Consider the following 21,871-nt stretch of genomic DNA (forward strand, 5'->3'; position numbering starts at 1 on the left):
AGTCCTTTCTCTAGTGGAAAAAAACAAAAAACTCCTAAGAAAAGGAAGGTTTTAAAGAAACATATTTTGTTAGGCAAAACCAAAACCAAAACCAAACCAAAAAAAAAAAAAAACCCATTTCAATCCAAATGGAAAAATAAATATCCCCATCTTCTGTTTTGTTTTTAAGATGGTCTCCCTCTGTATCTCACACTGGTCTTAAATTCAAAATTCTCCGACATCCTCTTCGTGAATGTTGGAACTACAGGGTTCCCACCTCACCTGGTCCAGGCAATATGGCCTCTATCATTCATGTTCTGGGTTTTTTTTTTTTTTTCCCAGCTGAGCAAGGCTGTCCTTCATAACACTCCCCTCTCCTATAGTATCCACTCCAGGGCTGATCAACCACCTGCACACCCTAGGTCCCTTCACTAGGGAACACTTCCAACCCCTTTGTCTTCTGTGACCTTGGCATTTCTGAGATGTCCCCACCCTGTTTCTTTTTATCAATCAAAGACACCATTATTCAAGTTTTAGTCTACTTAAAAAAAATATACCAATAGGTGAGGGTTTCTGGGTCCACATTAAATTCTTTCCCTCTTTACTTGAAAATATAAAGTTTAATAGAATGTTCCACACTTAAAAGTAATCTCTCGGGCTGGAGAGATGGCTCAGCGGTTAAGAGCACTGACTGCTCTTCTGAAGGTCTTGAGTTCAAATCCCAGCAACCACATGGTGGCTACAACCATCTGTAATGAGATCTGACACCCTCTTCTGGAGTATCTGAAGACAGCTACAGTGTACTTATATATAATAAATAAATCTTTTTTTAAAAGCAATCTCTCTGAAGTTACAATGAAAAGGTTTCTAATTGTCTGATTCTGATCCTAAGTAAAGATCTTCAGGAAAGCACACATCTGTGTTACGTACCATATGTTGGCATGTGTGTTGCAAACAGTTCCTGGGTGAGCCTGAATGAGCCCATCAGCCACTGGCAACCAGGTCACCCCTCAACACACACACCTTCTCAGTTTCTACAGTATAAATAGATACTTTTTTTTTTTTAATGGCGACTTTGGTCTGGAGTCTTAGAAGATTTTGGCACCTGGACCCTTACCAACCAAAGTCTGAACCACCAACCAAAGAACACACATGAGCTGGACCTAGGCCTTCCTGCTCATATGTAGCAGATGTACAGCTTGGTCATCATGTGGATCCCAACAAACTGTGGTGGAGCTATCCCAAAAGCTGTTGCCTGTCTGTGGGATATGTTCTTCTAGCTGGGCTGCCTTGTCTGGTCTTAGAGGGAGAGGAGAGCCTGGCCTCACAAAGACTTGAAGTGCCAGGGTGGGAGGGATACCCAGGGGGGTCCCTACCTGCCCAGAAGAGGAGGGTGTTGGGGGGGGAGAATATTGTGGGAGGGGGTGACTGGGAGGGTGGCAGTGATCGGGATATAAAGTAAATAAGTTTAAAAAATTAAATTACAAAGAGAGAGAGAGAGAGAGAACACTCAGACATCAACACAACCAATCTCTCTCTGGCTTTGCTTTATAAAGACTATAAATAAAACTCCAGAGTTCCTGTAAAATCTAATTCAAAGAAAGCAAGTATACTAACTACTATGTAAACTGCTAAAGAAAACCCCTCAGATGGACCACATTCAGTAGCACTCGCTTGAAGAACGCTGAACAAGACAAGACAAAAACAGTTTGTGAATGGGGGTGGAGGGGAGCTTATCAGACTACAACAAGCTCTGGGAACTCCAACCGACAATATGGACCCTAAACTGCAGACAGAAAAATGAAGGAAAGCACAGGAAAGTGCGTGGCTGGCTACAGTAGTTATAGCCTCGTTAACTCCATGCCTGGCCTCCTTCAGGCAAAGGCTCATTGCTGTTGCGAAGTCTTGACTCAGCCTGCTGTGCCAACGCAGGGGTGAACGCCACACGCACAGTCTCCCAACAAATTTTACAACAAAATGACATCAAGTCAGGCGTCATGGCTCCCGCTCCCATAATCAGCACTTGGGAGATGTCTGTCAAGAGGCTCAGGGTCTGTCTCAAGGGCACCCTGGGCTACTCAGTGAGGTCAAGATGTGACTGGGTTACAGAACAGAAACTCACCTCAGGAAAAAAAAAGAAAGAAATACTTGATCAAATAAGACTATGGGGCACTCCGAGAGGCTGTCATTCAAGAACTCCACCTTCTCAGAGGAGAAGGGAAGTGGGAGATGGAAGGGATTGTGGGAGGGAGTGAGCAGGAGGGGGCGGTGACCATGGTTAAGGTGATTAAAAAAAGAAAGAAATACGACAAGATTTTAAAGGGAAACAAAGTAAAAGTCCCCCTGCCTCCTTTAACAGAACCTGTGCCCCATTGTGACCAGACCAACTGGCCAACAAGCCAGGCTTCAACAATAACAACCAAAATCTAATTTTGAACAGCTCTCTAACTTGCAGCTTCAGCCCCCAGGTGTCTTAGTCAGGGTTTCTATTCCTGCAGAAAGATCATGACCAAGATGCAAGTTGGGGGACAGGTTTATTCAGCTTACACTTGCACATTGCTGTTCATCACCAAAGGAAGTCAGGACTGGAACTCAAGCAGGTCAGGAAGCAGGAGCTGGTGCAGAGGCCATGGAGGGATGTTGCTTACTGGCTTGCTTCCCCTGGCTTGCTCAGTCTGCTTTTTGGTAGAACCCAGGACTACCAGCTCAAGAATGGCAACACCCACAAGGGGACCTCCCACCCTTGATTACATTATTTCCCTCATTGGGAAAAATGCCTTAAATGGGATCTCATGGAGGCATTTTCTCAAGGGGGGCTCCTTTCTCTGTGATAACTCCAGCTTGTGTCAAGTTGACACACAAAACCAGCCAGTATGCCAGGCCTTGCACTCTCCACACAGGAGCGGTTTCTAGTTTTAACTCTCACCTGTTCATCAAAGTCAGTTCCAAAGAACCTTAACCTCTAGGGGACTAAGGAAGTTATTCTGAGTGGCTTTACAACATCGGTAGGCAAGCGAACACCAATCACTTTATGAGATCCTTGGGAACACGTCTCCTCCTCCTACAGTTCTTCTCCTGTATACCCACAGACCCGAGTGCGCCTTCCTTTCCCACACTTGGCACAACCAAGGTGAGCAGTCAGTAGAACTGACTGACCCGACAGGGAAGCTGCTCTTCAGTGTGCATTAAGCAGAACAAAAATCTCCATTTCTTGCTGGTGTGCATGGGTGCCAGCTCCCTCATTTTCCCATCTCCTGCCTGCATTTGTTTCTCCGACAGCTCCCGTGAGGGAAGGCGCTACATCCATCCACCTTGTCGTGATTTCCCAGTGCAGCCATAGACGGTGTTACACACAGATGGCTGAGCATCTGCTCAATGCTCGATGCTTCCCAGTTAGAACCCACATTTCCCACTGCAAGCAGCAAACGGCTCTTTTTCAGAACAGCCTCTGGCAGTCCACGCCAATCATTAAAGGTACCTGGGCTCTCACCTGTCAGATCCCGTTGAAATCTGTCATAAGCTTTGGTGGTTTAACTTCCATCAAAAAGACTTAGACGTTTCACAGATACCTGCCTCTGAATTTACCACCACAGTGGCAGACATACCTCAAGTCCAGTATTCCCAAAGCTGTGACAAGCAACAAATTTACCTTCATCTTAAACATGCTTGACATGCTTAAAGCGAGCTGTTGAAAGGGTTCGAAACTACCACCCTGAAATATAGTCTCTGGGATAGCTAGGATAAAAGTTCAGAACACTAGAAAACAGCAAGCTGCCAGGATAAGTCCCCTCTAACAAGAGACAGATTCAACAAAGACTAAGCTGGCAGATTTCCTTGAAGTGGTCCTTGGAAGACTGAGTCTTATGTCAGGAGTCATTTCACCTGAGCCAGTGCCTTAGTTAGGGTTTTACTGCTGTGAACAGACACCATGATTAAGGCAACTCTTATAAGGACAACATTTAATGGGGCTGGCTTACAGGTTCAGAGATTCAGTCCATTATCATCACGGTGGGACTATGGCAGCATCCAGGCAGGCATAGTGGAGGAGGAGCTAAGAGTTCTACATCTTCATCTGAAGGATGCTAATAGAATACTAGCTTCCAGGCAGCTAGGATGAGGGTCTTAAAGCCCATGCCCACAGTGACAAACCTACTCCAACAGGGCCACACCCACCCCAACAGGGCCACACCCATTTCAATAAGGCCACACCCACTCCAACAAGGCCACACTTTCTAATAGTGCCACTCCCTGGGCATATTTAAACCATTACAACCACACAGCCCACCTTACAAACCCTCCCGCCCACTCAGCTTTCCTCCAAAGGATGAGCTCTGCTTCACTCCCTCTGCTTCTGCCCTCCATGACTGAACTGCCTGGGAATTGCTGTAGATCAGACCTCAGACCTAACTCCACTTCCCACCAAGACAAAGAGAAGCCTTCAGGAGGAAGCCAAGACAAAAACGGTCAACTGTGAGGCTGCATAGAGCTGTCCTTGTGTCTATCTGCTTTAAAAACTTTCAGTGATTCCATCTTCCCCAGGCTGCTGGTACAGAGGGAGCCACCTTCCCTAAGTCTTGGTATGAAAACTACAGAAGCCGGCAGTGCCTCCCCTGCCTCCATTTTTGTAACTGAATCCAAGGGGGACAGCACACCTTCCAACAAGGATCCTTTACCACTCTAAGCTGAAGACTTGGTCCGTGACATAAAACCATTCAAGGCAGCAGGTCCCACTGATCTAAGGGCTCCACATCCATGAACACTCCTCCACTTGGCAGTTTTAAAGGCCTGTGTGTGCTAACTAAAAAATCTATCCCACAGCCATGGGGATGGCTCACTGGGTAAAGTTGCTGGCAATTATGTAGACAGTTTGAATCCTATAACCCAGCACCCACCTAGTGGAAGCAAACAGCAGACCCCAGAAAGTTGTCTCTGACCTCCAAACCCTGGCTCACTTGTCCCTCACACCCCACACAAGGAAGGGACAGTGTAAACCTCCATGCATCTCAGCACTGGGAGGACCACATCAGAGGCCAGTCTGGCCTTGAGACAGATTCTGTCTCAAGGGAAGTGTTAATGCATTCCGATGTTGTCTTGTGGATTTCGATTCTGATTCCTCCTTCTCTAATGTACTCTATAAATAGACAGCTTTACCCAAAGCAGAACCCCATAACTAAGATCACTGCAATTTCTGCTAAGGGTTATCATTTCCTCAAGAGAGCTATAGACTCTGGGGATTCTTAGACATAAAACTGGCTAGAGTTCCAGATGGAGATATACTCCAGACCCTAGGCCACGCCCAGTTTCTACCTAACCCAGGCATCGCCACAAACCCCCAGAGGGTCGTATGCTCTCCCTAGCACACGCTGGCCCCCTGGCATTCCATACAGTTATGAGCTCTCTAGCAGCATGGGATAACTCTGACAGAGCAGGGAAAGGCAGAGTTCCAGACTCTCTGGATCTAGAACACCCCAACCCCATGCCTCCCAGAAGCCCAACCTATTAACTGAACCCACTTCAGTTTGGTTTGGGTTTTTGGGGGGGGAGGATGCAGCAGCGGGATAACCAGTCAGACCAGTAAGGGGCTCTCTCTCTAAGACCCAACTCTGTCCTACTGAGTCTAGTTCCATTTCTGTCTGACTTAGACACCTTGGACTCAGTCTGGTTTCTGTCACAACTTCTAAATCCAGGCCAGACCAAAGCATGTATCAAACTCACAGAATTCGAACCCTAAGCCCACTGAGCTAGGGAAAGCCCGGGAAGAACTTACCTAGAACGACAAGCATCAGTGCAATCTCCCATGAGGCACCTGTGCTGGTTATCTGGTTCCTGGGGGAATGATGGGGTGGCTGGAGCCCTAGCTTCATAGCTCATCCAGTACCCCAAAGTTATCAATTCCTTAGACTGATCAAACAACACAAAAACTAGATGGCTAAGGCTTCTAGAACAAGAGCCCGGTCTGAAAATGCTAACAGGCAACCTGACCTGACAGATGGCACTTAGGGAAACCGAAGCCAGGCACAGAAAATTCCTGGATTGGCTACAGTTTAGTCAATCACCTAGTCTACTGGCTGCCACATGGTTAAGGAGCAACAGGTTTTCCTGTGTGGAACACTGTTATTGCAATTAAACACCACATTGGCTTGGCCTGTTCAGTCCAGACTGCATCCATACTTAGCCTCAGCGAATTATATTCATTTGGCAGAGTTTAACTTAGCTTTTCTTTTCTTTTCTTTTCTTTTTTTTTTTTTTTGTTTTTGGTTTTTGGTTTTTGTTTCTGTTTTTCGAGACAGAGTTTCTCTGTATCACAACTCAAAAATCCGCCTGCCTCTGCCTCCCGAGTGCTGGGATTAAAGGTGTGCGCCACCACACCCAACTTAGCTTTTCATTTTTAATATAAAAGCATTTCATATTAACCTGGCTTTCCGGGTTATATGGAAGTAAGATTCAAACTAGGAAATTAACATGGGCCACGAGACACAGGATCACCGCAGAGACTCCTCCAGCTCTACAATGAACGAGTTTCCCAGTTCTTTTCTTTCCCAAATCTAAATATTTCATTTGGATAAATGAAGATGGGAGAAAGGTTAAAGGGGAAACAACATCCATTTAGTACAGACCCATGGTTACAAGCCCATCCAAATAGCAGAAATTAGCACTGTTGCTCCAGTAAAATATACCGCTATCAGTATACCTCGGTCCTTGCCTAACGACCCTTCCCCAGTCAATACAGCTAACCATAGGTAACTCGCTGGCCTCGGGCTGTGAAGCTGCCTTAGCCTCCGGTTTGACTTATCAGATTCAGCAATCTGTGTCAGCCAGAACACCCAGAGCAACAACGCAGTTAGCATGGCCTGCCTGTCACTGGGAGAGAGCAAGAAGTCATCACCAATGACTCCCCATGGCCAGGTGGATAGAAACAGAGGCTATTTCTACCGATGGCTGTTTTCACCTCAAGCAACCTTTGTCTTGAATGTTGATTTAGCAATGTAATCCCACACGAACAGGCATCAGACCCATAGGCAGTAAATCTTATCTGTTCTGAAACATGAATGAGTGTCTAAATGTCCTTTTCTCAAGGAATTTCAGAGAAGCTACAGGTTGGAAGGTGTGGTCGACAGGCTGAGTCCAGGGATGCCATATTTACTAACGCCTAACCTGACCCTTGCCACCAGCCAGATTGTGTTGCTACTGGATCCTGCACAGTTGTGATCAATCTCAAGCTACAGACTCAGCGAGCAAGTTTCCTGCCTCGATCAGGTTTTACACTAACTGTAACAACAAAACATCAGCATAGCCAGGAGGCCACTTTAGTTCAGTGCCCCCTACAACTTCTTTCTGTGGTTGAGCTCGTATTGTTCACGGGTGTTGAAGTGTTTCTGTTATTCAAATACCACTTCTTGTGGAAAAAAGGTCAGGGGACCTTTCTAAACTGTTCCTCACTAGGCAAAACCTACTGGAAGAATGCCCAGCATTCTGTAGACAAAGTTCCCTGCATCCCCAGCCCAGCCAACGTATGGATCACAGACATATTCAAAACCCTCTGAAATACTCAATAATTGTTATAAATCCACTATGAAGTGCCCCTTCCCCCTGACTCATTCTTGAAGGCTTCGTCCTCAGCTGCTGATGGTCTTTCAATCGGTTCTGGAAATCTTAAGAGGTGGGGCTGCCTAGATGAAATAGGGCCCTTCGAGAGTATCCCTAATGGCTGCTCTTTTCCTGGGCTTCCTTCCCCTCCTGGCTGGTCACGGTGAGGGAAGCTGCCTGCTCCACCACATGTTCCCAGCTGTGGTATGAATCCTCATGTCAGGCCCACAAGCAGTAGGGCCAGCAGGTATGGATTGAAAACCCTGATATCATCAGCCAAAAGCAAGTAGGTCTGCTCCTGTTGGGAGGCGGGGGGTCACGTGTTTTATCACAGCGCCCAAGTTAGCGGCATGTCAGGAGAACCAAGCTTCCCGTCAGCTCACGTGAGTCGCAGATTTGATAACCAACCTGTAGTTTCCTTCTAAAAATAAACTGCATTCCTTAAATCCTGATTATATTATTATTATATTATTTATAACAAAATACATCTATGAAGCTGAAAGAGGAAAACCTAAGCACACAGTAATTAAGGCCAAGGAAGATGGCTACCATCACCTACCTACCCCAGACAAGACAGTCAGAGCCTCTGTATGCTTCGCCACTGAGTTATACCCTCAGCCCATGTTCCCCAAGTTTTAAGCTCCTTTCAAAGAATCTCTTTCTCCTGGTGATGCGGTTTCTGTCTAGTGCTAAGCCAGTATCCTTGGGTTGCATTTTGATTGGTTAATTCTTTGAGTTGGGAAGTGATCCTCTCCACAATGGTTCCCACACCAAATGGGCCTGGATTCTTCCTAGGTGAGCTGATTTTCCAGCTCTCAACTGGCGAACATTACATCAGAACTCAGACAGCTCCCAGCGGTTAACAGTACCATCCTATAGGACTGACCCACCTCAGATGTCAATGGCCTGGTTGTCAACTGTAGTCCTGACCAATCAGCTATAAACCGGGAATCACCATGGCTCCTTTTTCCATTTGATAATTTATTTGAACAGCCTGCAGCACTCCGGAACTTATTATGATAAAGGCTACAGATAAATAAGCAGATAAGGGAATGTCCTAGGGTGAGGTCCGGAAGATTCCAAGTCCACACGCTGTGCTCTCTGTGAGGTTGGGGTGCACCCTTCTCCCTAGCAACATGGTCTGTGTCCCAGCTCGGACTCCTGGGACCTGTAATTTAGGCACTTTTATGTACGCTTTAGCATGTAGGATCAATTTTTGGTTTGCTCTAAGCGCCTCTCTCCCCAGGAGCACCGGGCAGGAGCCACGGACTCTTAAGCTTCTGATCTCAGTTGGTCCAGGAGCTCTAGGGTTGCCTCATTAGAACAAAGGATGCTCTTATCACTAGAAAATCACAAAGGATTAAGATCTCTGAGCCAGGAACCCAGGTCAGAGGGCAATTATTGGAACAAAACATGCTCCTAACTCCCTGTCACACAAAAATGATAGGCTTGATAGGAGCTTGGGCCAAGGGGAGATACCAATGTGTTTATTGCGTATAGGAAGTTGCTCACAGTCTTTGAATCTCCTCTGTACAGAGCACTTGGCTTGATTTCAACAGCAAAACTTCCTTGGGAAATGGCACCGAAGGCCCCTTGTGTGGATGTCTCACCTGTCCCCTGACTAATCAACTCTTGCCCTGGCCCATCTAAGGCCTGGCATCTCTTTCCCTGGTTCAGCACCCCCAGAGATTGGGCATTCCACAGATACTGTGTATCCACAAATAATAAACTTGAACCAGAAAAGAGAAAATAGGAATACTTCAGACACATTCACTAACCACCCTCAGTGCCCTCCCTGTTCCCTGAAGACCAGTGGTCTTCAGTCTGTTCCAACCACACTACAGAGTCTCCTGTCCATGTCTTGCCAGCCTTCTCTCTGCTGTGAGCAGATTGGATTCCCTCCTCCCTGATTGCATAGACCTCCCTTCAGCTTCAGGGAAAATCCGTTTGCTGATTTTCTTCCCTGCCTCTGGCTCCCCCTTGATTCTTACTGTTTTCTCTACTGCAGGGCTGACTGGCCAGCTCCAGGGAATCTCGAGTCTAACAGACTCTCGCTGGCCTCAGGACCTTTGCACATACTGTTTCCATGTCTCCTGAGGTATTTTTTTCAACCTTTGACCCTATCTCACACAGCCTGCAGGTCTCAGCTGAGATCACAGGTCCTGAGACCTGATACATGGGGCTCCGACCTGCACTGCTTTGGCTGATTTTGTCTCCTGTAGCCCCTGCATCCGCCAGCATTTGTAGCATCATGATTCAATGTCTGGAGACTTCTTCTCTGATTGTAAATAATTAACTGGACTTTGCCAGCATATATGGAAAACAAAATGGTTTCATGCACAGAATCTTCTGCAACACAAACATCGTTTGGGTTGTTTTATAGTAATTGTTATTCTTGATTTACACGTTAAGAGCCCGAGACCCTGGAAGAAGCATGTCACGTGACAGAGTCGCCTCTCTGAGCCTTGGAGGAGCCTTTGCACAAAGGGCAAAAATCTAAACCACTTTCCTTTCTAGAGAGAAAAAAAAAATATCTGGAGTAGATTATCTTTTATGTTTAAATGAAACTACCTGGCTGGGTTGGCTCATTTCTGAAGACAGGTGTAAGCCTGGGGCGACACCCACCCTGCACATGCTAAACACCGGGAGGCTACGCACAGCCCATTGAGGGGACATGGAACCGACCACAAGGCTAGGACATTGTCCCATCAACTTCCTGATCCCAACACCCTCACAGAGGTGCTGGGCAGAAACCTACCAAGCTCTCTCAAGTTTTAGCTTCTGCTCAATTTAATGAAAGCTATGGGCGTGCATAAGGAAGCCCAGGAGCCTAGAGAGGCTCATGTGGACTACACAACGTCATCTCATCCTCACCTGACAGCCCTCCCCTTCCCTCCTCTCCCCTCCTCTCCCCTCTACTCCCCTCCCTTAGTCTTCCCTCCTCTCCCTTACTCGCTCCTCTCCTCCCCTCCCTTGCTCTCCTCTTCTCCTTTCCCTTCCCTTGCTCTCTCCTCCCCTTCCTTACCCTCCCCTCCCCTTCCCTCCCTTCCCTTCCTCCCCTCCCCTCCTCTCCCCTCCCCTGTGCATAGAGAAACCTCTTCCAATTCCTCCTTTGTACTCCCCTTCATCTTTCCAAGTCCATGCCCACAGTACTATTTGAATTTTCTTTTTTCTTATTTTCAGTGTCAGGGATCAAACCTAGGACTTTGTTCACAGTACTCAGGGGCCTCTGCCACTACACCAGATGCAGGGCAGTTTGGATGGTCCTTGTTGCTGAGGTGGAATCTCACCATGTAGCCCAGGCTAGCCTTGACTTCTCAATCAACCACCCTGTCTCTGCCTCCCTCATCCTGGATTACAAACCTATGGCACCTCACCTAGCCTCTCGAGTTCTTAGTGTAGACACTAGCTGTCAGCTCTTAGCCATGGAGGATTCAGCTGCCTCTCACTGACCACATCCCACCTACACAATAATTTCAGCTCATCATATGACCAAGAGAGCAAAGTAAAAGGACCATGTTTTACTTTGGACAGAGCCTTTAGCAGACAATATGATGACATTTACCAAGTTGTTTCCCCTGCTCACTGATCCTGAAAACATTCCGGATAGAGCCTTTTCCCTCCACTGAGTGACTTCACTGAGAGAGGCTACTACCGACATGCACAGGATGGACAGACAGCATGAAGAAGAAACTCCCCAAGAGCACCTGCCTGGCAAGTCCAAGGCCCTGGGTACAATTCCAATAGAGAAAAGAGAAAAACCAAACTTGTACTGGTAAGTATGCTACTGCAGCATAAAATGTCCCACCTTCACAGATAGGCCCCAGCAAAGTCACTCACAGATATAGTCTCTACGGGAACGTTCACAGGCATGGACGCCATACAAAGATGTACAGGGGGCTGGAAAGGCGCCTCAGTGCTTAAGGGCACTTGTTGCTCTTGCAGAGGACCAGGGTTCTGTTCCCAGCACCCACATGACAGCTTACAACTATCTGCAGCCCCAGTTCCCAGGGATCTGATGCCCCCTTCTGACCTCCCGAGGGCACTGCACACACGTACTGCACATACATACATTCAGGCAAAACACTTATATTCATAAAACAAAAAAATCTTTAAAGGAATAAATGTTCACAGCAATAATAACAACAATAGTTAAAACAACAACTAATTCAAATAGCCACCAGCAAGAAGATAAATAGATAGCAATAGACAGCCAATGGACTGTCTCAGATGGCTGAAAATGAGCGTACTCTGGCTATACACACCCTGATTCCATGTCGGAGAGGCCATCTTGTTGAGGAAAATGGGTACCCAAGCTGCTGAAAATATATAAGCCTTGAATAAAGCCTGACTCCCATTACCCGGTTACAAAATTATACAGAACTAAACATGTACTGCATAGGGACAGACATAAGACTGCTGAAACTATAAAGGAAAGCACAGTGACACAGAATTCAGGGCAATTGCCACCTCAGGAGAGGGCAAGGGAAGCAACAGAGCCTCCTTAAGCGGAGGTCAGCACTTGGGGCTGGCTCCATGGCGTAGTCTCTATGTTTGCATCGTACATGCGACCTCACACAGATTCCACACTCAGGATGGCGCAGGACACTAGTCTTCTACGGGAGAGCGCAGTAAGGATGGTTTTTTGTTAGTTTTTCTTCCCTTTGTGAAAAGGAGATCTCTTTTAAAAAGAGATAAAAATCCGGTAGTCTGATAGAACCCCATAGCAGTCAGAAAAACAAGTGGGGTGGGGAGGAGTAGAATCACTTCTGTAAGGTTACCTATGTGTAACCAACAGCTGGTCCTTCCAACAGCCCACGCTCACAGGAGACGTGAGAAGCACTGGTCTGCTACTCATTCCTATGTCCAAAACATGCAGAGTGTCCATTTCCAGGGTGAAGCTCACAGGCTCCCATTTCAGATCTTCCTGGTCTCATTCAATCAACAAATACTTACTAAGCATGTTCAAATGGCAAGAAGCACTCCAGCCAGATAGAGTACAGGGAAGGGACAGGGCTCCCCCACCCCACCCCAATCCCCTGCTATTGGGCCCTCTCTAGTTGACTGTGGGCAGCAGATAAAGCCGCCAGGAGCTGAGAAGTAACACAGGTGAAAAGCAGATTTTCCAGAAGAGCAGAGGGCCCAACTTCTCAGTAGGGAAGGGGCAGGTCCTACATGTCTACAAAATGGAATTCAGGGTGACAAGAAAAACCATGAAGAAGGGGGTGGGTGGGGGTGGAGTGAGGGATGTGTGGCCTTCTATGTGAGCCAGTGGGGATAACCGGAAAAGCCAGAGGCAGAGATCACTGCCTAGGTCTGTATGTAAGAGCAGAAGGTGGAGAAGGCCCAGGATTTAGCAAATAGGAACCACCTACCATTCTGAAGAAGAAAACCTACTCAGGCTACTTTTTGATACATTTGATGAACAGTTTATACAAGGAGGAGAGGGGAACCTGACTCAGTAAAGTGTTATCTGTGACATTTGCTACTTTAATTTTCAATACTTTCCTCTCTCTCTTCCTCAATGTTATCAAAACTTGAGGTCAAGAACGTAAAATCCCTGTCCTTCCCCAATGTGAAATTCATCCTTAATGCTAAGAGCTACTCAGCTCACACTTGCTGGTCCTTGGGCGTTTCCAGTGGCTGACTTCTCACTGCCCACCCCACAGGCTGCACTGTTCCCCTTCCATGTTGGGGGATACCAAGAATGGCTTTGCTCATCTCTGCTCTTACTGTGCACTCAGTAAGGGCAATCCTTGGAAACCACCAAGTTTTCTGTTAATGGTTTATTAGCTCCTGGGATTACGTCCATTATTGTTCCTGTCATTTTCCAGACTTGTTCACTCAGTTCAAACTACTCAATGGTTTCTTCCTTAATAGTATTCTGGGGAAACAAGATCAAAACAGGAAGACTCTAGAAGCAACGTGGAGGCCCCTACACAGTGCAACAGGCTGCCCTGCTCAGGCAAAGATCCCCCTTGCTGGTGGAAACAAAACCCCCCACCAAATCTAGTTACCTGAATGGGTCCCCAGTCAACACCAGATGTGTCTGCTACCCGAGTTTCATTTCTGTGCTATGATTGACAGAAAACAACTTTAGGGAGAGGGTTCACCTGGCTTCACAGTTAGAGGTTACCATCCATCACTGCGGCAACATTAGGGCAGGATCTTAAAATTATTAACATCCACACCCACAATTAAGAGTGGAGAGAAAAATAGGCTAGACCTAGGCCTCCACACACACACATGCAGCAGATGTTCAGCTTGGTCTTCATGTGGGTCCCAAACAGCTGGAGTGGGGGCTATCCCAAAAGCTGTTGCCTATACGTGGAATACGTCCTTCCAGCTAAGTTGCCTTATCTAGCCTCAGTGAGAGATGATGCACCGAGCCCAGCAGAGAATTGATGTACCAGGGCTGTGAGATACAGGAGGAGGGGCACTCTCTCAGAGGAGAAGGGGATGGGTGGAGGGGAAGGATTGTGAAAGGGGGTGACTGGAAGGGGAACAGGGAGCAGAGTGTGAAGTGAATAAGTTAATAAAAAAAAAAGTCCCACCCTCAAAAATGCCACTCAGGTTGTGGGTGCTTCTTCCAACCTCAATTAACCAAGCATTAAAAAAAAAAAAAAAACAAAAAAAAACAAAATCAAAAACAAAAAAACCTCACATGCTTGCCCATAGACCTGACGTAAGCACTCCCTCATTAAGATCTTCTTCCTCAGGCTGCAGAGTTGGATCAGCGGTACAGAGTCCTTGTTTTTCTAAAGGACCCAGGTTTGATTCCCAGCACCCACGTGGAAGCTTACTCTCTTTTCTGGTACCAAGCATAAATGAGGTGTGTGGACATAAGACAGGTAAAACAGTCATACACACAAAATAGTAAAATAAATCTTTATTTTGGAAAAAAAAAGACTCTCTTTCAGGCAATTTTCCGTTGTGAATTAAGTTGTGTAATTTTAAGTTGAGAATTAAAACTAGCCACGATACTAGCCAGAAAAAATAAATAAAAAGACAAAAATTGAAAAACAAAAGACAAACAAAAAACCAAACCAAACAAAACAAAACAAAGCAAAACAACCACAACAGCACTCTGTCTTTATTCCTTTTCAAATTGCCAACACAATCCACGAAAGGATCCAGGCTGAAGTTCTTTGTATGTGATCTAAGAAGCCCGGTACCAAATCTTGGAAAAATACCTTTTTCCTCCTTTACTGTTGTTAGTTTGATTTGTTTTTGTTTTTGTTTTATTTATTTATTTATTTTCGAGGCAAGGTTTTACTCTAGCCCAGGTTGGATATAATTCACAACTTAGCCAGGGCTATCCTCAAACTCCTAACAATGCTCCTGCCTCACTCTCTCTGGCACGTGGACTACCTGTATAATCCACAGAGGCTGCAAAACACTTTCCCACTGGCAACGGGAAATATATTCCCCAGCAATGATTTTAAGGTGTTAATTTTTAAATTGCATTTAAGAAGTCAGGCATGATGGCTCAGGCTGGTAATTCTAGCCCTTGGGAGGCTGAGGCAGGAAGACAGCTTCTAGAGCTGTACCAGCTTGGGCCACAGAGTCCCAGGCCAGGCCCACATCTCTCATAACAAACTTCTTCGTATGTCTATTTTCAGAAGCCCTCATATACTCATTTCTTTTAATGTTACTTTTTTTCCTTCCAACCTACTAGGAGCTAAGCATGATGAAGAGTAATAATTATCCCGCTTAATTCGAACACTTTCCTTGGGATCCTTGTTGGGGTGGAGGGAATCGTGGAACCACTTCTAACCTTCTAAAGAAACTTCAACAGCCTATAGCTTTAACCCTTGTAACAGAGTTAAAACTCTGGTAAACAAGGCTCAGGCCTCCCGCCCCACATTGGTACCCAGCTGACTTAATTCCAACTCCAAAGCCGATATTATCCAGTATTTTCCACTCTCCCCTACTCCCTTCCCTGATCCTCTTTAGATAATTACAAGTGCAGTAACGCAGACAGGGGCTACAGTCAGCACTCTGCAAATCAGAAGACATCAATAACTTACTCGAGTTGTGAGTTTATAATAGTTTCTTTAAGAAAATAATTGTAAGGTTATAGAGGAATGCATAGCACCAAACGCTAAAGTAAAGTAAAATCTTTGAGGCAGGGAGATCTTGTCTAGGATGGCTAAGCTCTAGAGTTACATCCATCCGTACTGCTTTAAAGCGTTCCAGACAGACCTGGGGGAGGTTGTGGAGATGGTGGATGCTCTGTCTGTCCACTGCCTCCCACATGCCGGCTCTTTGTTCTCCCAGGGTGGACTGAACTTTCATAAGCAATATTCCCATGGGCTGTAGACTGTGTCCAAGTGAACACTGCCTACACTTCCTTCCTTCCCAGGGAGGCAAAACCGCTTCTGCCTGCACAGCTTTGGAAATATCTCACCGTGTTCTAACCTGACCCTGACGTAGCAGCCACCCAGAAGTTCCCAGAGCCAGGATTTCATATTCTAGCCTCCCCTCCTCTCAAAGAAAAATGGGTCCCAGGAGGTGGTAAGGGTACCCACCCTTGCTGACTACCTGAGAAGTCAGTGCCATGGTCCCTCCCAGAGTCCCCAAAGCAGGAGCTCTTAAAATGAAGGAGGCAGACTAGGATAAAGAGGAGCACAACACCCATCTACCAATCACAGCTTCCCACAGTGGTCAGCTGACAGGTAAACAGGAAGCCCAGAAGAGGCAGGGGATGCTCCTGTCCAATAGTCTTGGTCACAGTCACGATGCTGCTTGAACCCAACTTGCACCTCAAAGAGAAGGCTCATACATACATGTTTTTTTTCTTCCACCTATTCCTCTTACAATGCTCACTGAGCCTACATTGTGAACCAAGCACCATCAAAGCGAAAACACCTACCCTTATAAACAGGCAACTTAATTGAGGAAACTATCAAAGGGGCTGGAGAGATGGCTTAGTGGTGAAGAGCACTGGGCTGTTCTTCCAAAAGACCCAGGTTCGATTCCCAGCACCCACATGGCAGCTCACAGCAATCAGTAACTCCATTTCCAGGGGACCCAACACCCTCACACAGGCATACATGCAGGTAAAAATATCAATGCATATAAAATAAAAAAGTATATATGCTTTAAGAAAGAAAAAACATCTAGAGGAAACATAAGCATATTACATGAGAGAATGTAATGTGATTTGAATGAAAACGGCCCCTACAGTCTAGTATATTTGAATTCTTGGTCGCCAGTTGGTGGAACTGTTTGGGAAGGATTAAAAGGTGAAGAGGTTTATCACTAGGAGAGGGCTTTGAGGTTTTGGAAGCTCAAGCCATTCCCAGTTTTCTCTCTCTCTCTCTCTCTCTCTCTCTCTCTCTCTCTCTGTGTGTGTGTGTGTGTGTGTGTGTACGCAGTGCATGTGTGTGTTTCTCTGTCTCTGTCTCCCCCACCCCACCCCACCCCGACCTCTCTGCCTCTGGTAGTTATCTCATCATGAGAGCTCTCCTCCAGCGCCATGTCTGCCTCATGTCTGTCTGCTTGCTCCCACCATGATGGTCATGGACTCAGCCTCTGAAACGACAAAGCCCCCAATAAATGCATTCTTTGGTCAGCTGGTGTTTGGTCACAGCAGTACAAAAGTTAAAACTAAGTCAGAGAATCAGAAATTTAGGGAGAAAAAAAATGGAGGCATGTATAAGGGGAGAAGGGGGGGAGAGGGAGGGAGGATGAGAGAGTGAGAGAGAGAGAGAGAGAGCGAGAGCGAGAGAGAGAGAGAGAGAGAGAGAGAGAGAATGAGCATGCAGGAGGGTATATTATAACCCTCATCAGAAAAAAAATTGTGCTTGTGAAAATGGGCAATCCAAATTATTTTAACCTTTGGACTTTTGTATGCCTAAACTCCTACTATCTAATAACAAATTTAGCATAACAATATGAGGAAAAGATTACTGTGCCCTCTTCTTTATCTCTGACCTGTTCACCAGTCTACTGGTTTCTCTGCAAAAAGAAGTCTAGAACCAGCTTCAACTCTCATCATTTTAGCCCCTATTATTTCCTTTAAACATAATATCCATAAACTCTCACACTGCTATAATCTGCCCACTGCATTTCCATATTTTCCAACAATTGCCAGACCAGAGCTGCTGGGTGGCAGTCCTGTGTGGCTGAGTGGAGACCAGCTCAAGGGGAGTACACGAAGTCGGGTTGCTCAATAAATGTTCAAAGGTCAACAGTCACACTGCAAAGGGCATCTAAGAAACAAAGTATCTTCTCTCCATAGGCTTTCTCCTTGTTTCCATTTCTCTTTTTGCATGGTGGTATGTGCCTGTGGCAACAGGAACAGGAATTTGTGGCCAGCCTGGATTATACATTGTAACCTGTGTCTCCAAGAGAAGAGAGAAGTTTCCACATATTCACAGGATGGAGATAAAGGAAACACCAGAGAAGTCCAAAGCCATGGCTATCACAACACACCACTGAACTCGTATACAAATGATCTCTGTACATCTGAGTCATAAACTCTCTGAAGCTCATGTAGCACTGATAGGCAGCTCCACCCTCCACATCTGGATCCTGCTAGATGAAGAATAATCTGAAAACTGCAGGCCCTGACTTACCTGTCCCACTGATTCCTTCCCAAGGCAGTAAGCGCATCAAACACCCCAGAGGCTCAGTGGATTACGTGGGTGGGTGGGCAGCAGTAAAAGTGTCTGGGGGGACAAACTGTTTCCCTACTTCCCAGTTTACAAGTCTCCTGTCCTACCGTCACCCTCTGCAACAGATGACTAATACACCAGATACTCTACTTAATCCACCATAAATTAAGCCACTGTCCCCAGTGTTGTACATACACAGCCCTCTCGGGCCACTTGGCCTCTGCTGCGCTTTGCAGGATGCTACCAAGTTCTTGCTCTCCAGTCCAACACCAAATTCCATGGTGCTACCCAGGGCCTCACAAAGGACTCAAAGGACTCCTTCCTTCTACTGTAACTCCCCCCCCCCCACGAAGCCCACCTGCTCCACAAGTTGTCCCTGTTCAGGGGGGTTCGTGGCCACTCAGCTGCCCAGAACGCTCCACTGTCTACTAACCCTTTCAACCAGAACCCTGTCGTCTCCTACCCACTACTGAGTTCTCAGGAGAGTCTCGGTTGTCATCGTGGACCCTGACCCCACCCTACACCTGCTAGCTTTTCCTGAAGCTAAAATACATGATTTTAGGTAGAAGCATATTCCTCATTTCTCCAACCAGACTCTGCTCCCAAAGGGCCATCTCCAGACTGGCCCAGGTGCAGACAGTCACCAGCAATTAACCTGAGCGCACCGTTTAGGTCTGTTGACCCCTCAGCGACATTCAGTAGAAGGTTATGAAAGGACCATCATCTAAAGTCCCTTTTACCAGAGGTAGCTCCTTATCCAAAGGAATCATTCCAACCCCCTAGGCAAAACACGACAATTCCTCTTCCCTGATTGAGCAGGTGCTCTAGCTAATAACGCGAGCTGATCCCAATCTCTTAACAGCTTTGAGCCATAACTTTTAGAAGGGGAAAATGCCTTGCTTGGGGACTTCAAAGCCTATCGTATTTTTGTCCTATCGTTCCACAGAAGACATTGAAAGGAGAAACAAAAGCGGCATGCTTAATTTCGCTACGCAACTATAGTGCCTCAGTTTCCCCTCGAAGCGAAGACAGCCCCGCCTCCTGGGCCAGAAAGTCCTGGATCTCTTGAGCCTCGCGACGATCTGGCCTGAAGTCCGCAGCTGCAACACCACCTGGAGCCACAGCTGCGTCCAGATGGCCAAGTCCGGGCCTGCCTGGGCGCACCCTTCTGTCACCTGGCGGGGCCCTAGGGCGCCCCGATCTCGCTGCCTTGGGGCAAGCTCTAGAAGCTGCGTCTCCAGCGTTCGCGAGCCAGGTCACACCAGATGCACCTGCCTCTCCCGGCCCGTGAGTCCCTGAGCTCCAAACCCGACCGGAGCTCGCGTGAGAAACGCAGGAAAAAGGAAAACAAGCCATAGGCAGGGCCGTCCTGGCCTCGTCGGCTGCCACCGAGACACCACCTGCGACGCGGCCGGGCGGCAGGGACAGAGGCCGGGCCGGGCCGGGCCGCCGCGCGCGCCCCTTACCGGTGAGGCGGCCGCCCCCCTCGCCGTGCCCGCGGCGCCGCTGCAAGACGAAGTAGCAGCTGCTCTTCTGGGTCACCCAGAGCTTCAGCGCGTTCTTGAGCAGCACCTCCTCGGGCTTGAGCCACATCGCGGCGAACCTGCCGCGCCTGCGGGTCCCGGTTCACATCGCCCCAGCCGCCGGCCGCACCGGGCCGAGCCCGCTTGGAAGGAGGCGGCGGGGACTGCGCGCGGAGACAGAAGCGGGAGCGCCTGCCGAGCCCCGGAGCGCGGAGACCACAGCTCGCCGGGCTCACCCCGCGCTGCCCGCCGTGGCTCCGCCCCGGCTAGACCCTGCCCACCAGCCGCGGTCCCGCCCACCCTGAAGCCACGCCCTCCACCCTCCCCGAGGCTCCTGTGGCGCCTCCCTGGTTTCCTAGTCTCTGCGGCTCCCGGCCAGGGTTCCGGAGTGGCGGGAGGAAATCGGAGCCACTGCCAAGTCTCCTCCCTCTGGTCCGGGACGCGTCCAGTCTCGAATTCCCTCCTTCCCGGTAGGAAGCGAGCAACTGCTCAAGTTGTCTCCACGCTCCTTGTTTAATAGCCGGAGGAAGGACCTAGGGGGAAAAGACATCTTGTTATCCAAGCTGCAGGTTGCCCAACCCAGAGTCTTAACCTTAAAGAGCACAATGCACGCCAGTAAACTGGAGTGTGTTCAAGTTTCAAATCACCAAAAGCTAACACTGAAAATCGGAGACCATTGTATCTGGATTTTTTTTTAATACTGCGCTCTTCATTTTTTTTTTTTTAAATAACACGGAATGTTACATATTTTAGTCCATATATACAGCAAGGAGAGGGTCAGAGAAATTGCTTTCCGTTAATTCAAACATTTACATTTCTTCTTTATTACATTTTATTTATTGGAGGGGGGTGGTCACGAGAGACAGTTTGGCGCGTGGAAGTCAAAAGACAAGTTTGAGGAGTCAGTTCTTGGCTTCCATTATGTGGACCCTGGGAATCCAACTCAGGTCCTCAGGCTTGGCAGCAGGAGTCATTCTAGACATCCCCCACTTACTATTTCTCTTGCAGAATATTTTTTCATGCTTTTGTAAGGATACAACTGAAGCTATAGGAGAGGTGGCAACGCAGAAACCTGAGGCCAGCAGCAGACCATACTGAACACTGAATGTCCCACAGAGACATAGGACCTAGAAGGCACCACTATGAGACTCACCCCTGCGGGTCCTCTCCGCCAAAATAAAGCTCTTGTGTCTATTCTGAGAAAACGTTAAAGATAAAAACAAACCCACTAGAACATGGGAGCAGGTAATAGTAACGAGAAGCCACGGGGCATGTGGGTGCAGGGTTTTAAATAAATATTTCCTCTAGGCTAGAGTAGACATGTTAGCTGTCCTTGAAAAAGGCCGAGTGAGGGAAAGAGATCCACGTGTTCTCTGTGGGGAGGCGGTTAGATCGGATATCTTAGCCAAAGGGAGGGGAAAGGTTCCCTTAGTCCCTGGGTTTTGACAAAAGGACAAAATGTGGTTGTTAAGTAGGACAGAACTGGAAAGTAGAAGCTGTCCTGGGGGAGGATCAGAAACTGGTCAGATCCAACAGACAGTAAGTAGCCCTGTAAAAAGCAAAGTGAGACGGGAGGTTGGGGGATGGGGAGGACGGTGGAGGGGAAAATAAGCAAGTTTTAGAGCCATGTTGTATACAAATGTCACCACAAAGTAAACCCATTTCTCTGAAGACCAATCAAAAAATACAGAGAGAAAGAAGAAGAAGAAGAAGAAGAAGAAGAAGAAGAAGAAGAAGAAGAAGAAGAAGAAGAANGAAGAAGAAGAAGAAGAAGAAGAAGAAGAAAAAGAAGAAGAAGAAGAAGAAGAAGAAGAAGAAGAAGAAGAAGAAGAAGAAGAAGAAGAAAAAGAAGAAGAAGAAGAAGAAGAAGAAGAAAAAGAAGAAGAAGAAGAAGAAGAAGAAAGAGAGAGAGAGAGAGAGAGAGAGAGAGATTGAGAAAGCTGGTACACTGGCCAGCCACAGGCAACCATCTTCTCAAGAAAACAGAAGTTTATAAGCTTCAATCACAGGCTTGGAGCCACACCAGAGTCAGAGGAGTCAGGGATGGGTGGCAAGAAAAGATTCCTTCACAAAACATTCCCAGGCACCCTTTGCTCTCTGAAACACTGCAGGCCAGAACCATAGAGGTGAATTGGATATTAGTGCTTTTGTGTAACAAGA

At 47.2% G+C, this 21,871-nt stretch overlaps 1 protein-coding gene across 2 annotated transcripts in view; it reads right to left on the reverse strand.

The window, feature by feature from the left end:
* Positions 1-19,970, reverse strand: part of Tbc1d8 (TBC1 domain family member 8) — a 109,302-nt gene extending 89,332 nt beyond the window's left edge. Inside the window, exon 1 of one of the 2 annotated variants that reach the window (XM_029476619.1) lies at positions 19,655-19,970. In XM_029476619.1, coding sequence (XP_029332479.1) covers positions 19,655-19,781 — 127 coding nt within the window. In that variant the 5' untranslated portion in view covers positions 19,782-19,970. The remainder of the gene's footprint in view (positions 1-19,654) is intronic. The other variant, XM_021185175.2, reaches the window with a different exon arrangement.
* Between the last annotated feature and the right edge of the window lie 1,901 nt (positions 19,971-21,871).

Source organism: Mus caroli, chromosome 1 (genome assembly GCF_900094665.2).
Source record: "Mus caroli chromosome 1, CAROLI_EIJ_v1.1, whole genome shotgun sequence".
Classification (NCBI taxonomy): Eukaryota; Metazoa; Chordata; class Mammalia; order Rodentia; family Muridae; genus Mus; species Mus caroli.